An 18,589-nucleotide genomic window follows, 5' to 3' on the forward strand; every position below is an offset into this window, starting at 1 on the left:
GATTGTGGAAATATTGTAGAGCTAGATCTTAGTTATGCCTAATTCACAACCATGTGTAGAACACATTTGAAGTAGCCGTGGTATGAAGTTATTCTTCAGTTCTGGATGAACAGAGGTTAGTCATGGTCCAGTGGGCTTGGTCCTTGAAATGATGGCGCCACGAAGCTTAGTTAGTGCCCTTTGTTTGCACCTCATTCTCTCAGGTCAAGCCTTCATTGTGTTACAGTGTTGTTCTGTTAGAGAGGCTACTACTGTACAATCCAGCCACTGCAGATTTCTAATCTGCTTATTTATAATTCAAAAGCTTGCCTATATATTAATGAACCCTTAATGAGCTGTTGAAAATGCCTGAATTACAGTCAGATTATTAAACTCAAACAGCCCCATAATCATACCATTTGAGTGGGCTTTTAGGTACTTTTCACATCTGCAGCTTAGTATTGTGAAGGGTATGCGTTTGTTCAGAGAACGCTTTGTAATAATTTTGACCCGTAATTTATTTATTGCCCTCCGAATGCAGTCGTCTATGCAGATGCTCTCTCCCATTATATGTGGGGCAGGTGCACAGCATGTTGAAAGACAGCTAATTAGGATTTGCTGAAAGATATGCAAAAACTGTGGGCTTATAACAAAGCCAAGTTCATTGTTAAACAATGTTTTACTTTGTTTGTATGATTTGTCTAAATCTTAGGGATACTGAAGTGAATGTTGTAGTTATAAGTAGATTCCAAATAGGGTTGTTTTTTTTTAACTTTGTAATGCTGTGATAACCAAGGAGCCTAGATGTAAAACCTCTGAAAATGTCCCAGTGTATGTTTTGGATTAAAAACAGCAATGTTCAATTTTTAAATTATTGTTTTCCCAAGTTTCAGTTTGAAGATATCAAGATCTTTTGATAACCACACAGTTTGATTCATTCTGGCTCTTGTAAATTTAGGTTCACGAAGATGTTTATAGGTGCCTAGAGGAGTGGGTGTTATGACTGGAAGCCATCATAACAGAAGGTGTGACTTTGGCAGGTTGGTAAGCTAAGTAACAGTGAGGGAACAGTGAGGTAGGTAGGATGAGGGATAAAATAGTAATTTGAATATAAAGTAAGAAAATAAATATTCAAATTAAAAATAATCTTGGAAACTGGGTATTATTTGTAATCATGACTGTTTAATAGAGAAAGAAATCCATTCACTTTTCCAACTATAGTTATGAAAATGACTTCAGTGTTGATAAATACCTTGTCAGTGTTGCCTAATTGTGAAGTGCTCTAGTACTTTTCATCCAAAGGAATATGAACTTTGTGTTGATTTACTTATGATTTTATTTATTTATTTATTTATTTTTACTTATGATTTTAGAAGTAAGAGTTATTATTCATCACAAGGGGAGAATGTTATACCAGCTGAAAATACATACTTACAATTATTTTTATATGTATCCACTACTGTTGAATTTAAGGGCTGCTTCCTACTGGTATGGTGGTGTTATATACATATTAGGTACGTATAATAGAGCTATAGATGGGTGATTACTTTGTGTCCTTTGCATTTCTTCCTGACAAATTTCCTTCTTCTATCTTCCTTATAGTCTATTTCCTTGTGTATTAGTCATTGAGCATCTTTTCTTGTTTGCCACACTGTTCAGGGGAGTGTAATATCTTTGACTATGTATGTTGATTTACTATTACAGAACCTCACCAATGTCCATAGGGAAAAGATCAATATGTATAAGTACAAGGGGAAAACTAGAAACCCGGAAGAACCTTGAAGGTAGATTAAAAACATACATTTCCAGGAGAAACATCAATATCTGTAAATACAAAAAAGAAACAACAAATACGAAAATATGAGCAAAAATTTAGTCTAAAAAGGAGAAACTTAAGGAACTCCCAAACAAATAATATAAAAATGAAACAGAGTCCAAAGTGCAAGATAAGATGTTCCTCAGTGAGTCCTTACTTCATGCCAAATGCACAGAAAACTTGGTATGTGGAACTACAAGCATTCTAGGCCATGAGATTTTAACATCTAACAAAGTGAAGGGAAGAAAATCAAAGATGCTAAATTAAAAATACTAATGTAGCCAATATTTGGCAATTTCTTCTAGATCTAGAAGAAATAGCAAATACACGTTTTTCTATCTTTAATTATCAGCAATGTGTTGATACCAATTTTATCTTATTTAAGAGAGTTATCTAACTTCTTGGTTCCCTAAATGAATTTATTGTCTTAGTATGTTGTGGTTTTCAAACTTTATTTATTTACCTCTGAACAGGCAACAGATATAATTTTAAATTATTGTGAGTTAGTTTTATTACCCAGTTGAAATTATTCTGAAGTATATTTTTAAATGAAAGTGACAGCTTTAAAGTGTTTTGAGGGAGGATATTAAAGTTGTTCATTTGAGTTAAGGCAACCAAGAGCTCTGTCATGCTGTGGGTATAATTCAGGGCATCTAGGAATGAAATCTGTTCTTAAAAAGAATTGATGGTTGTTTTAGGTTAGCATATAAAATCGCAGAGCTGGTGCTCAGTTGAGTACTTGGCAGCTTATAGATGTTACTGTCATGTTAAGTTACACTAGACGCAGAGTGTGCACCACTGTGGATAAACAACAACAGGCACAGACGCAAAAGGCAGACACCAAATGCAGACCTGCAAGATGCCAACTTCCTCCCCCACCGCCCCTTCCCCAAGATGCCTTGTAACTAGTATGGGGAACCTACTTTTAAACAGATTTACGGAGGTTAATTGGGCTGGGATATTTTAGATTATGTTACACATTAATGAAAATGCTGATTTTGAGCTGTCATGACTCCACCGCTTTTTATACCATGATAATTATTTTAAAACTTTGTCTTCTGTGTTGTTGAAAACATCTTGGCAGAAAGCCTATGTGACCTGATTAAACCTATGAATTGTCAGCTGGGATCTATAGTACTCAGATGAGGTTGCTGACTGGGCATCACTTAGGAAGTTCTTGATTTAAAAGCAAAATTAGATTGAGACTGCTGTGTCCAGCCAGCACTGTATTGCCATGTTGATGGTATATTTTCAATACTGTATGTAGTGTCCTGGTTTTATAGTTTGCTGGCAGTTGCTTAACAAATTCATTTAATAATATATATTTTTAAAGCATAGCCAATTACCCTTATAATGTATGTATTTCTCTTCTCTCCCTGAAGTTACATGATGGAAAAGCCCATCTAATCCTGTTTATATTCTAATTTTTGGATATAGCTTGTGAATTAATTATGGGATTTTAAATTCTGTTTTTCCAACTGTATGGAGAAACAAAATAACTACCTTTTGATGAGTTTGTTTTATATCCTTGGAATTATTTTTTTTCTTTCTCAAAATCTTGAATTTTTTACCCCTTTCCATTTTTGCTTAAATCATCTGAAACCGGGAAGATTGGCTGTTAGAATATTCTGAGAAGCCAGGGTTACTTTTTTCCAAGGATCCAATATGGGATATATTGAGAGAGGGTCATACTAGAAATTTCACAGAAGTAAGAATTTTCATACTTACTTATGCTTATTGGTAAAATGTGAGCAATGACATTCTCAGAATGAATTGTAGTGCACTGATGTTGTTTGATCATTTACTCAAATAAATAAAATACTCACACTGTTTGTCCTGTTTCTCGCTTCTTCTCTCTCTGTCTCTCTCTCTCTTTCCTTGAAGGTCTCAGCATCAGAGGAGCCCAGGAGGAGGACCCTCCCGATCCCCAGCTAATGAGACTGGACAATATGCTTTTGGCAGAAGGGGTTTCAGGTCCTGAGAAAGGTGGGGGATCGGCGGCAGCAGCTGCAGCCGCGGCAGCCTCTGGAGGTTCTTCAGATAACTCTATTGAACACTCAGATTACAGAGCCAAATTGACCCAGATCAGACAAATCTATCACACAGAACTGGAGAAATATGAACAGGTCAGCAGCCGCCACTCTCATAGTCCTACACAAACCCTCTATTGCTCTTCTGACAGACTGCGCTAACTAATTCTGAGGGCTGTGAGGGGTAGGTGTTAACAGAAAGAGGAGAATAAATAAGGTCAATGCAAAAATCCAAGTGAATTGTTGGATTCATGAAATGAAGTCCCTTTGCAATATTAGAGGTGAAGCTAAACCTATTTTATCCCATCGACTTGTTTTACTCATTCCTCACATTTACATGCCCTTACTACCACACCTGCAGCCATCCTTCCCCTCTAACCTCACTGCTTGGTGCTCGTCAAAGCTCTATATCATTAACAGTTATGCACTGGCCTCGTTCATAGCTATTATAACAACTTGTAAAGGGAAGCATTGCATAGTGAGCTCTGCCTGCTATGCGGTGAGCTACAGAATCCTCCTAGGAATTAATTCTTCAGGATTATGCCAGGCTGAAGGGAGGGAGCTAACTTCACAAAGTAAGCAGGTTCTGGCCTTTCTCTCTGAGGAGACCTCCCAAGATAATTACAGGTTTCCTGGGGCAGGGAACGCTAGGCATTGTGTGCTAAATTCCTGATTAGAAAGAAAGTATGGATTAAAAATGCTATTCTCAGCAATTATATTAACTATACTTCTTTGAATCTAAGATATCTTTGATTTTAAGCCGTATCATGGTGTTATGTACCACCACCAAGAAAAAATTAACTGCCCAATTGAAGTATAACATGCCGTTGATAGTAAAATGCTTCCAAACGTCAGAGATGCTAAAATGTGGGGGAAAATAAGTAAGTCTTAGATTCAGTGAGACAAGGTAAAATGTTGGTGGTTCATTTTAAACATATTTTAGTTGTTCGTTTAAGGCTAAAAACCTGCTTAGTTTGAGGAATTCTCACTGAAAGGTAATTAAAAAAAAATTATTATGGAAATGTTTAAATGTGCCCAAAATAAAAGAGAATATTAAGCTGAATGTTATGAAATTAACAAGTTTTAAGGTCATAAACAGTTGTGTATTGGCAGTTTTATAGAGTTCAACCTAAAATAAGGAACTGCCTAGATACTCATCATCCAGGTAAATAGTTATCAGCATTTTGCCAATCTTATTTTGTCTATCTTCCCTTGCCCCCACTCTTTTTTTTGGGGGGGTGGGTAGAGTATTTTAAAATAAGTCCTAGGCATTATGTCATTTCACCCATAAATACTTCACTATGTAGTCAGGCATTTATTAAAGTCCAAACACCTTAGTGTGATGCCCTGGTCAGTTTTAATATTGATTTTTCTTCTAAGTTCCCTGTAAAGTTTCAGTTGTATATGTTATTATTTTCATTGCCTTCTCTAATATTCTGGATATGGTATTATTAAAACAATGCTGGATTCTGTCCCAGAGGTGAGTGTGTTTTGAGGAATGGTAGAAGGATTTATGTAGCTTTATGTTAAAATACAATATAAATTAATATTATAAGATGTTATCTTTTTTCTGAGTAGGCTTTCTGGGATCTCATACTGTATCTCTAGTCTCATTCATAGGAATAATTTTTGGTAGAAGATACGCAAATAAGAATTTTGGAAAAGTGGTCTTGTGTATATATATGAAAAAAATTGAGCTTTCTGATTTGACATATGAATAATTGAGAGTAAACAAAGTAAGTCATGGTTGAAAAGGTTGCCCTTTAGCATAAACAGTAGAAAATGACTCTAATTTGTAGTATAACCCTAATTGCATAACTTTATGTTAAATACATCTGTACGTACTCACTAAATAAATACTATGAGTCACCTTGCGTGGAAAGATCTATAGTATTAGGGGTCAAATGGCTCATCTTTTTAGCTGAGAAATTAAGGTGATGACTTACTATCTTCTGCCATGTTTCTTCACACCAGCCTCCTTATCTTCTCCCTTCAGCCCTGTTGGAAGTTGGGTGAAGCTGGCGTCAGTCATTTTCACCAAGGTTTTTGTTTTGTTTTGTTTGCTTTAAAAATACACATGTGCACACAAGTTCTTCATAGACTAATCTACAGTATGTATTTTTGTTTTAAATATCAAACATTTAAAATGTAATCATGAATCTTATTTCTAGATATGTTCAGTAGCCTAATAAAAAACCACTGAATGTATATTTCCTTTCTCATTTTTAACACTTTCAGAAGGAAAAATATAGATATATTAATATGAAATCTATGCAGTATTATGGACAAATAGAGTATGATGACTAGTTGGCTGATTCAACAGAAATTTAGTTTACAAATTTTCTCCTGTAGCTTCCGAATTGTTTTAGAAAGAACATAGCAGCATTTAGTTCTCTTGAGCTGTCTTTGAAGCTGGCTTTTATTGCTCTTCTCTCTGTAGTTCCTAAGTTTGTTCGGATCAGTGAGTTGACATAAGATGGTCTTTTCTTTTCAAATTTTGGGATACAGGGCTTTATCTGGGATAGAACTTTCAGGGATATACTTTGGAGTTACTATAAGGGCTACGAAGAACTAAGTGAGGTGAAGGGGTGGCATTTCTAAACTAGATGGTGGTATTATAATTTACATTTTACAGATGAGAAAATGAGACTTAGGTGAAGTAATTTGTCCAGTGTCACACATCTAGTTAGTGTCAGAATCGGGTTTTGAAATCAGTTTCTGACAATATGCCTTCTTTTTCCATTGAATTATGCTGCAACTTATGTATGTTAAAGAATAAAATACAACTGAGTAAATTTTAAAGATCTTATGAGCTTCATTCAGCGATTCATGAATTGAACAGCATCTCATCTAGCACATAGAAAGGAGCTCCCAGGAGCTGTACGAAATGAAAGACTCTTACAGGCAGACAAGAGCGGGACGAGGAAGTGATACTAGCAAAAAGAGGGTCCGTTGTGGCAAGGTCGCCTTCCCTTAGGTCCTGGCAGGGTCCGTCAGGCAGATGACCTCACGGGTGCTGGCCCAGTAGTCCCAGATTGACTGGTTTAAGATTACATTCCTAGGAGACGCTGGAACTTGGGGCATAGCAAAAGTGACTCCCTTTTGGGTCTCTTATCTTGTTTTTAACAATTACAGTTTGCGAATAATTCAGATACGTTCTGATTTTTCTCTTATTTTCCCATGTTGGATTGCATTTGGAATAGGATCAGAGTAGAGATAGAAAAATAAACAACTATTTCAATCACTTTACAGACATTATATTTTTCCTCCTAAAAGTACATGAACATGGGTACTTTGAGTGACAGAAAGCTTATTAGTAAATAGGAAGAACATATATGTTAAGGCAGAGGCGTTGTCAGAAAATTGTGTTGAGTCTTTTACTAAAAGAAATAAACTACATTGGAATTTTAGAGCTGTTCACTCCACTGTGTTTTGCAATGAAGCTGTAATGAAAATGTATCTGAAGCCTGTTTAGATTTAGATTGCCATAAAATTAACAACCACCACCACTGCAGTAAATTAAAGTACCTTATAAACGCAGCCACATTTACAAAGCTAAGCAGACTAGAGCTACAGTTAGAGCAAAATTAAATCCAAGCTGCAAGGCTCAGCTTTCTGTGTATGTTTTAGGAATGGTACTGTTTTTTAAAATCCTGTCCTTTTTTTTTTCTCCAGAAAATGTCCTTTGATCATGTGTTTACATTACATAGGTTCAGATGTAGTGCTTCTTAATGAGAACCATCTAGATTCACTTACAAATGCTTTTGAAATATTAGGCATAGAATATACATTAAAGTAAGATTCTTGAATATTACTATCACCTAAAAGGAAAACCAAAACTATTTTACTTTTGCTGATCCTGACAACCAAGAGGAATATAATTTTTCAAAGCTTGCAGCAACTGTGTTGTAATGCTTTTGTCTTGGTTGCACTGCCTTCCTCTTTAGCTGGGAGGAAAACCTGGTTGCTTCTTTGTCTTCTTGTTGATTAGCTACACGTTTTTTGTTTTAAAAGGAGGAAAACAAATTTTTTATTTTGTACACACGGGATCCCCAAATAATTATGAGACCCAAAGGCAGCCAGGCAATGGAGGCTTATATGGCATCCTGAACTATGGGATGGGACTAGCTACAAGTTTTGAAAAATGTTTTTACTGTATCTTTCAAATATGCTCTTATGATTAAAGGCCCGACTATTAGAATAGGTGAATTCCTAATGAACTTGAGCCAAGGGTCCCGGGAAGCCTGTTTTAAGGAATTGAGGGTCTTGTTTCCTCTACCTCTCTACCAAAGGGAAATGGATACATTGGTTTTTGCAAATGAAATTTGACTTAGAGATTTGTTCTCAGTTAAAAAAGAAAAGATATATATCATGCCTTATGCAGCTCTCCCACTTTGCTTGTACCAGAAGAAGTGCTTGTACACAAGCAATTCACTTCATAATTTACAGCTGCTATAATAGAGATGACATATTGAAAGCTATCTCCTATAATTATATTGAAATACATTTTTGCTGAAGGCAAAAGTGTTGTAAGGGTCCCAACCCTCCTCCAAACATCTGGGAACCTGCTTTCTGAGTTCGCAGATGTCTTTTGAATTCACCTCAAATCAGGTAAAGCACTCGAGCCACGCATGTACACTCAATGTGCTCAAGACCAATTAGGTACTGTTTAGCTAATAGAGGACTTTCAGATTACAGGGGATTGCACGGGGAATGGAGAATGAGTGTGCAACCTAAACCACTTAAAGGCATGGCCTTGTGCTTTTTGAGGCTCTCAACATTGTGTGTTTATATTTGCTGGTAAGATCTCCTTTGCTTGTAAAAAAATTTTTTTTTAATCAGGTTTTAAAATGCTGATGTTATTACATTAGAGATTGTGTAACCCACAAACTCCTAATCCCATTTTGCTATTTTCTTAATAGCAAAAAAAAAAAAAAATAGCAGGAAAGGTAAAAGGGTATTACCTGATGTAAACTTTATATTTCATTTTCCCAAGCAAGACTTTGTCATTCATTGCTCCAAGAGAAGGGTTTTACTTCTTGTCAGCTTTCACGCTGCGTCTTTTCCTTGGCTGGAAGGAGTGTTTGAGTGTTCCCTTTTTTTCTCCAAGTTTCTAGTCTATTGGCTCTTTGTACCAAATGTATCTTTGACCACAAACTTGATTAATGAAATGAATTGTTTTATATTTGAATACTTTTCTTTTTTTTTCAATTTCTTTGGAAGCAGTGTTTATATTTATTCTGGCAATGGGAAGACACAACTGTATTAGGTAATCAGAGTAGGGACTTACTTGCAGAATGACACACACAATATGAATTTCATAAAATTGTCATTTCTATTTTCAACAATAACTGCCATTTATTAAGTGTTAATTGTGTTCCAGACTCTTCAAAGAACTTAACATGTATTATATAATATAATACTTACAAAACCCTCATGAGATAGGTCCATAAACCATGTGATTACGCTGCTACTTGTTGAGGTACGATAGAATCTAAAAAAGAGTGGTTATATGTATATGTATAACTGATTCACTTTACTGTACAGCAGAAACTAACACAACATTGTAAACCATCTGTACTCCGATTTAAAAAAAAGATATTTCATCTTTGCAGCTGTTTCTTAGGTATATTGGTCTCATTCTAGTTGGCTTAGAAAGTATCTTTCAGTGTTGACTCTTATCCTAAAACAAGAATAATTTGTTGATTTAAGAAGCATTACATAAATACAAAATCTATAATACTGGACTAGAGTTACTTGCAAGGTCATAAAGACATCTAGAAAACGGATGCTTGCAAATTTGAGAATCATCAGCTTTTAAATAGAGATTTATTCTTTCTTTGAAGAGTGGATTTTTAGAATAGAGAGTGTTATGATCTGTTGTCTGCAATCAGCTTCTCTAGATGGTTACAGAAGGCCAGTTCAGTTTTTAGATTTGATCATGAACCATTTTAAAACTTACTCAAAAATAAGTGCTTGCCCACCATCTGATTTTACATTTTTATGTTCAATGATGTGAACTTACAGGCAAGAAAGGGGTTGAATCTTGAATTCACCACCGAAAAAAGCATCACCACAAAACAAACAAAACCCTGAAAACTAATTTTGAGTGTAAATCCAAATACATATAGATATCGAGGATATAGTTTTACTAGCTAACAAATATCATTAACAACATTATAAAAAATCCAGATATTTCAAATCCTCCACTATATTACTTGGTTTGTATTTTTAAGGAGAAAGGAACAAATGGCAAGGAGAGAAAGGCTCATAATAAGAATTGGTTGAAAATGGTTTTTATCAGATGAAGCATTCCACACTTTTTGTTGACTTTATGTTATTACAATGTATGTTTTAAACAAAACATACATTTTTGTTACATTGTAAACAGAAATTATCTAGGATGTAAAACAATGCATCCTAGATAATTTTCAACAGCTGGATTAAGAGAAAAAGAGGGTTTTGCCATTACTCGTAAATCAGAAAATTCAAGGAATCAAAACTCTTCTTTCCTAAATCTCCCAAATAACCAAGCTGTTTCTACATTTGTATTGTGGACATTGACCAGAAAATTCTTAACTGACAATTTTACTTGGAAAAATAATAAGGCAATGAAAATTTTTTCCAATGTCTATTTTAATAATATAGTCTTGTAGGTATGACAGAGGATATGATAAATGAAGTGAGCATCTTACATTATAAACAACATCGATGCTAGTGTGTGGTTGGGTGGCCCTTCAAAACAACTCTGCAATCACTTGATCATTCTTACTGCACTTATATGTTTAAAAAATGTATATCTTTTAAGGATCCGGAGATGAGGCAGTACTGTGCTCTGCTCTGAAACTGGTACACATGATGCTGTAAATGAGGCTGTAATTTACTTTCAGTGGTATAAAGGAAAAAAATCACTTTGCCTAAAGTGTATGCATCTTTCTTAAGGGTGTACCCGGATTTTAATTATCTAAATGTAAATACTTAACGAATTTTACTTAGAGTAATGAGCTAAAGTGCACACTACATAAATGAGATGTTCTAATTAATCATGTATGAACTACTGGTTTAAAGAAAAGCTATGTGAATTCTGTGAATGTTGGGCTATTGCCAAATTGCTAATCAGCATTTGCATTCATAGATGACTTCACTTAATAAGTTGTGAGACATTCAGCAAATGTTTTTGGAAATTATGAGTTTTTAGATGCAGAAACTTTTTGCTTTTAACACTTGTTTTTCACACAAGCCTGTGGCTGCTTCTTAGAAACGATAGGCAAACATTCATTCTGAAGAGATTAAAATATAGCCGGAGAAAAACTGAGAGCCAGAGGAAAACTGAAACAAACAAACAAAAAACAAAAAACAAAAATCCTCAGGTATCACACACAGGAGTCTTGAATTATTTATCAAGACATTCACTCTGTCATAGATATATGTTACCATAATATGTGAGCTAGGTTTGTAGGAATTAGCATTGTTACATGTGCAAATTAGAAATACTCCAGTACAGCTAGTTCTCAAACTTTTGGTCTTAGGACTTGAATTCATTTTTTAAAAAAATTTATTTATTTAATTTATTTATTTTTGGCTGCGTTGGGTCTTCGTTGCTGCACGCGAGCTTTCTCTAGTTGCGGAGAGCAGGGACTACTCTTCACTGCGGTGCGTGGGCTTCTCACTGCGGTGGCTTCTCTTGTTGCAGAGCATGGACTCTAGGCACGCGGGCTTCAGTAGTTGTGGCTCGCGGGCTCTAGAGCGCAGGCTCAGTAGTTGTGGCTCATGGGCTTAGTTGCTCCGCGGCATGTGGGATCTTCCCGGACCAGGGCTCGAACCCATGTCCCCTGCATTGGCAGGCGGATTCTTAACCACTGTGCCACCAGGGAAGCCCAGGACTTGAATACTTAAAAATTATTGGAGACCCCCTAAGAGCTTTTGTTCAGTGGGTTATATCTATCAACATTTATTATAATAGAAGTTAAAACTGTGAAAAAATAAATGTATTTAAGAAACAATAATAAACTATTATCTATTCACTATAATATTTTTAAAAGCCTGTGTTTGCAAAAAAACAAAAAACCCTCAACATTTAGTGAGAAGAGTGACATTGTTTTTACATTTTTGCAAAACTTTTTAATGTTGGGCTTAAAAGAAGTCACCTGGATTGTTATATGTGCTTCTACCATCAGTCTCATGTCATGTGGTTGAAGTATATGAAGAACACCTGGCCTCACACAAAGATGTCATTGGAAAAGGGAGGAGTGTATTAATAGCCTTTCTGATAATTATGGATACTTTTCTCTGATATTATACCAAAACTTGACAAGTTGTATTGTCTTAAAGTTTAGTTATAATGAGTCTGAAATCATATCAACTTTTTGTACTCCCTTCCTTTAAAATCCTTTAAAATTCCTTTAAAGGGATTCCTTTAAAAAAAAAAATCCTTTAAATTCCTTTAAAATTGGTCTAGTGTGCACTTTGAATGGATCTTCTACCTATGCATTATTTTGTAACATCATGCTTTGATCATTTGGAAAATATTGTTTCACTGAGTTATGTACATCTTCTAATGTTAACACTTTACATTATATAATATCAAAATATCATATTTATTAATATCAACACCAAATTAATCAGAAAGTCTACTAGAAAACTATCAAGCTCAAGGTAGTGGATGCAAGTTTTCCAAAATTATAATTGTCACTTGAAAAGTCAAATTTCATCATTGGCACAACTATTGTCAGCTGTTTTCCTTGATGTGACAGGCTTGCTTGGTTCATTTTTGAGAAAATATCTGCCAAATACCCAAGTCTGAATAATTATAATAATTTCTTGATTTTGCTTTCAAATAAAAATGGTGTTCCATGAAAAAGACAGCATCGGCTCACAACTTAAACTATCACACAAGTGTTTTTTCTCAAGACAGCCATCCTTTGATAAGCAATTGAAGTGCTTTTGATGTGTTTCCCGTTTTATCACACAGAATATTAAAGTCATAGTCAAGGATTGAGATGTAATAAAATGAATAATTTCTCTTGCTTCATCAAGGACATTCCTAAGTGAAACTGCCTTTTTTTTTGTGGGTTTGTGTGAATGCATGGTGATGAAGAATAAAAAAGAAACATCTAAGATTACTAAGTATACTGTTTCCCAAAGAGATTTTCTTACTTAGTGCATTGGTCCACAAGATGCTGTAGAGCTGTGCTGTCCAATACGGTTGCCACTAGTCATATGTAGCTATTGAGCCCTTGAAATCTAGCTAATCTGGACTGAGATGTGCTGTAAATGTAAAATATATACTGGTTTTCAAAGTGTATGAAAAAAAGAATGTAACATATCTCATTAACAGTTATCTAAAGATCTTGATTATGTGTTGAAATGTTAATATTTTTCATATATTGGGTTAAATAAAATATATTATTAAAATTAATTTCACCTGATTCTTATTTTTTAATGTGGCTACTAGAAAAATTTTACATTTCATATGAGAAAAATAAAACACATTTGGAAAATAATCAGTGCAGTAGAAAAAACATTAAATGACCCCCCCCCCATTTTTTTTTTCATATGTGGCTCACAATGTATTTCTTTTAGACAGCACTGCTCTAGAGAAAAGAGGTTTTGTGACCAAATTTATTTGGGAAAAGTTGGATATACCATTCTCCTTTGAAGATTTATGATGCATATTGGCATACTGGAAGTACTGAGGAATCCTGCCTCCACCCCCCTCAAAAAAAAAAAAAGCATTTAAAATTTTGGTTCACCCCACATCTCCCAAACATACTGTATTAACATTTTTTGGAACTAGCTATAGAAGTCTATATCAGAGCTTGATGATTCCGGTTTGCTGTTCTAGTTTACTTTCCTTCATTTTACTAATAAGAAAACTGAGGGCTAGTGTTTATTAAATTAGGTAATTTGAAATTATACGAACATCTCTTTAGGGAAAGTATTGTACAAGAAAAAAAGATCTGTACATATATTTCTTGACAGGGTGACCATCTATTTTCAGCTTGGCACAAAATAGTTTAAGTTGACAATATAGTGGGGAAAATCTTAAATTTACTTTTCTTTATTATGGTTTCCTTAAAGATGGAAAGAACTTCCGGTTTTAGAGCTGCAAAGTTCCTTTATGTTTTACTGTGCCATAACCTAGGACAGTAATTCTTAGCCTTTTAAAGTTATAGACTGGCTGAGAATCTGAAACAAAAACAAACAAAAACCCCACAGATTGTCCCCTTGGGAAAGACAAATTGTGCGCACAACTTGAATAAGATTTCAGGGAGTCATGGACATTCTAAACCTATCTGTGGACTGCAGGTTAAAAATCCTTCACTTACAAAGGTTCAGGGATAATGTATTTACAGATATTAATCAATATTACTCTTGAATTGTAATACAAAACCCCACCAATCCATAGATGTTTATTGGATGCCTACTGTGTGTGTTGCACAAATCTATACTCTGAAGAATCCCAGAGTCACCACTCACAAGGAACTTTAAAATTCTTAAGACTTAAACATATTTAAAAAAAACTTTGGTACCCCAGACTCATTTTACCTCACCTTAGAAATATTTATATAAAAGCTCCATAAAAGCTTAAAGTAACTGAAACACCCAGTGTACTTAAAAGGTTAGTTCTCTAATGAGCAGTTAGAAAAACCATCATTTGCTGTACATTCAGGATATCTGTAGGGAAGTGGACATTATTATATCTTCAAAATGCATCTTGCCATGATCAATGATTGTTCTGTCTGCTCAACCTACTAGGGGCATCTGTGCAGTAAGGTGCAGAATCTCCTGTCTTTATTTTAAACAAAAATGCCAGAAGATGTTCTTTTTATCCAGAGATACAGACAGATGTTTTATTTACCAAGGCAATACTGGATTTCTGTGTAGGCCCAGTTATGTGGTTTTATAGATTTAAAGAATATAGGTGGGCTGAAAGAGACAGGGACTGAGGATTGTTAACTAAAAAGTTTGAGACCCAAATCTGATCCTTATTTTCCTGCTGCCCCTCCCCTGAGGAGCTGAGCTGCTTGACCCATGTTTTAGGAATGGCGTATATCCACAAATAAGGCCCACACCACAGCTGAATTATAGTAGGACATTGGCATGGTATCAGAGGCCCTTTACATGCTAGTGCAAATCTGAATTCCCTCTTCTCCTTTACATATTCTCTCTGTCCCTCTGGACTTGCTACATACCATGATTTCCAGGATTTTTTCTTGTGCCTGGAATTCCTCTTGATTTCCACCTTTATTCCACCTTTCAAAAATCTTACCCATTCTTTAAAGCCCTAATGTCCCTTGTGCCATGAAGTGATCTCTGCTTCCAGATGAGAATACTTCCTCCTTGGAACTTAGGAAGCACTTATTCATATTTTCCTGTGATACTTTACATGGTCTGCCTTGTTTAAGAATTCATTTTTTATATATTTTATTGCACTGAAAGTCAGGTCCACATCTTGCTCATTTATGTGTCCTTAATCGCTCTTGGAGGAGTTTGAACTTCATAGTGCTTCAGTAAACATTTGTTGAATAAATGTAAAACCCCAAAGAAAATAGGAGGTGCTTAGTTTTAACAATTAACATATATTTGTACTTACATATAGGAGTTGGTAGAGAGCATCCTCCAGTGGGAAAACCTCATCTTGGAACAGGGACAAGGGTGGTGGGAAGGGCAGTTGAGTGCTGTGCTTCCCTTGCATGCCTGGCCATTCATAGTTTCAGAATTCTTGTGCCCCATCTAACTATCACTGCCATTTCACAAGTGTCTTAGTTTTCATTTTACCCTACCTACTGCATAATGCCATTGGCAACTGCAAATGAGGTAGAAATTCAGATGAGTTAATGTCTGGGTGTGATAATATAAAATACCAGATTCCTAAGGAGTGATTTTTTTCCCCTTACAGGCATGTAATGAATTCACTACACACGTGATGAACCTTCTCCGAGAGCAGAGTAGAACACGTCCCATTTCCCCAAAAGAGATTGAAAGAATGGTGGGCATCATCCATCGAAAATTTAGTTCCATTCAGATGCAGCTCAAACAAAGCACTTGTGAAGCAGTTATGATTTTAAGATCAAGGTTCCTTGATGCCAGGTATGTGAGGCCACAAATCTATTGCATGGCTTTATTTTTCTTTTCACTCTTTGTGTATTATTTTCTGTAATCCTGGCCAATTGGTCTTAGATTCTTCTTTAATTTGGCTATAAGAGCTCTTCTCTACATTGGACAGGTAATTCACCTCCTGGTGCCTGCACTGTCAAGCCTCTTCTTGTCTGGGGGTGGTAGTGCTATTAGCTGCCAATTTGGTGGCTCAGGAAACAAATAGGATTAGTGCCGCTACTAATGACTTAGTAATACATTGCCTTTCTTTCAATTCTGATGCTAAAAAGTATTTTTAAGGATAATGTTCAGTATGTAACTTTGTTTTAATGCAGGTTTGCTTTCTAAGAATTTCCTGATGTTACGTTGCTTGTGCATATTAGAAAAAAAATACTTGGAGATACTGATACTCCTAAGAAGGAAGTGGTATTATAGTTACCACAAAACCCTAAACTCTGTTTTTCCAAATCAAGAAGAAAGCCTGTGAGTTTCACCTGTAAGGATACATATTTCCCTTTTATCTGAAGCTGTCACCAAGTTTCCCAGGGATTAGGTAATAAATTGTATATGGTGTGTTAGACCTACTAGGTGACATAACAGAGGAACTGTCAAGTTCCTACTATATGCTGCCTCTTCAGGGATGCCTCTTGGGCATTGCTAAAGCTTGCAATCAATCTTCAGCGTTGGAAAGGGGTTTCTATTTTGTTTTGTTTTCTCTCCCTTGGAATCTCACAGAGGTGATGATTATCGTCCAAATTTTACAATATTAAAGAAAGTAAGTTAGCATCTCAACTGGAAAACAAGATGTGAGGAACAATCTTCATGCCAGAGCTCTTCCTTAGAGCCAAATAAGGAAACATATGCCACCTGATTATACTCCTGTTCTCCTGGTTAAGCCAAGCGCTGTATCGCCTTTGGTTCCGTCTTCTTCCGTACTGAATTAGTCATTAGAACTCGCCAGTGCTTTGTTTTCAACATTTCTCGTTCTAGCTCTTTTTTTCCATCCATACTTGCACTGCTCAGTTCACGTTCATCCTTTTGTACCTAGACTACCACAGTAACTTCCCACTATTCTCCCTGATTCCAGTCTTACTCTTCTCCCACTCATCCTCCGTGGCCCTCTTACGATGCCCTAATTGCTTTACTTAAAAACCATAGCAGCTTTTCAATGCTGGGTAACTCACATGCACACTACTTAACCTGGCATTTGAGGCCTTATGTGACCTGCCCCCGCCCAAATTACTTTTTTGTTGTTGTTAAGGTTTAAGTTTTATATTTTTCCTATTTAAAAAAATACCAAGGTCACTATGGAAAAGTTGTAAAATGTATAGAATAGAAGGATGAGGGATAAAAGACAATCACTTTTTTACCACCCAATGGAAAAAAAAGTCACTGTGAACGTTTTAGATTCTTTCTGGTTTGTGGTACTTTTTTTTTTTTTTTTTAATGTTCTTTGTGATGGTACAATATGCATAATTTGGTTTGCTTTTTAAAAAATTTACCATGAATAGGTAAACATTTTTCATATAGTATAAACTCCTATTTTAAATGTTAATTGTTGAAGTCTACCAGATGGATATATGATAAATAATTAACTTAGCCATTTCTTCATTTTTGAGCATTTAGTTGTCCCTGTTAATTTCCATGATAACTTCTTCCTTCCTTCCAATTCCTTTCTTCTTTCCTTCTGCAAATGTTTATTTGTGCTGAGGCTATAAAGGTAAACAAGATAGGTTAACATACTCGCCCCAATTGAGTTTACATTCTACTTGGGGAAACAGACAATAAACAAGTAAACAAATATGCTTTAGTATTCTGTTCAATAATGTAATGAAATGTGATAGAATGGTAAGTGCTATGAGGAAAAATAAAAGCAAGGTAAAGGGAGAGAAAATGATGGAGGGAAGGTACTATTTTAGACAGATTTTTATTGGAATTAGTCTTCCAGTGAAAATCTTCATGCATTCAACCTTTTTGATCTTTAGAATTATTTCCTAAGGATTAATTCTCAGAAATAGTATTATTAGATCAAAATGTGAACATTTTTAGTGCTCTTAATATATCACTAAATTGTTCTTTCCTGTGTTTAATCCAAAATGCGATACCTCTTGGTCTCATCTGTTTCCTCTGACGAGAATTCTTTTCCTCTGCCTAACCACCTCTTCCACCACCACCCCTCCACCTCCACCTCCAGCCTTCCACAGCACACCCTGTTCTCCCAACCATTTCCCCAACTTGGTCACCAGTAATGAATTGTCATCTGTGAGGATGTGTAGCATGCAGCCTGGAACAGAGCTGGTGCTCATGTTTGTTGCATTAGTGAGACCTTGCTCAGCCTTTCAGGCCTGGCCTAAATGCTCCCTTTTTAGGAAGCCTACTTTAAGCACTCCACTGGACTCGTCGTTGCCGTCTCTTAAACACTGATACTATGTTTATACAATTTTCCAGACCGAACTTCATTCAGACTGCCTTTATTGCAGTTTTTCAGGATCATTTCTTCTCTTCCCGAGTAAGTCACATTGTCATTGAAAGCAATGGCCAAGTCTTACACATTTAGATTCCCCACAATTCCAGCAAGTGTCTTACACATAATAGGCTGCAGAAAAATAATTTGTTGACTAACCAGATGAATGAATATTTCCACTTACTACTTATAATAGCTCAA

At 35.6% G+C, this 18,589-nt stretch overlaps 1 protein-coding gene across 4 annotated transcripts in view; it reads left to right on the forward strand.

The window, feature by feature from the left end:
• Positions 1–18,589, forward strand: part of PBX3 (PBX homeobox 3) — a 222,668-nt gene that overhangs the window by 152,160 nt on the left and 51,919 nt on the right. For all 4 annotated transcript variants that reach the window (XM_059925621.1, XM_059925623.1, XM_059925620.1 and 1 more), the window contains exons 3-4: positions 3,680–3,921; positions 15,728–15,918. In XM_059925621.1, coding sequence (XP_059781604.1) covers positions 3,680–3,921; positions 15,728–15,918 — 433 coding nt within the window. The remainder of the gene's footprint in view (positions 1–3,679; positions 3,922–15,727; positions 15,919–18,589) is intronic.

The sequence above is a fragment of the Balaenoptera ricei genome, chromosome 6 (genome assembly GCF_028023285.1).
Source record: "Balaenoptera ricei isolate mBalRic1 chromosome 6, mBalRic1.hap2, whole genome shotgun sequence".
Classification (NCBI taxonomy): domain Eukaryota; kingdom Metazoa; phylum Chordata; class Mammalia; order Artiodactyla; family Balaenopteridae; genus Balaenoptera; species Balaenoptera ricei.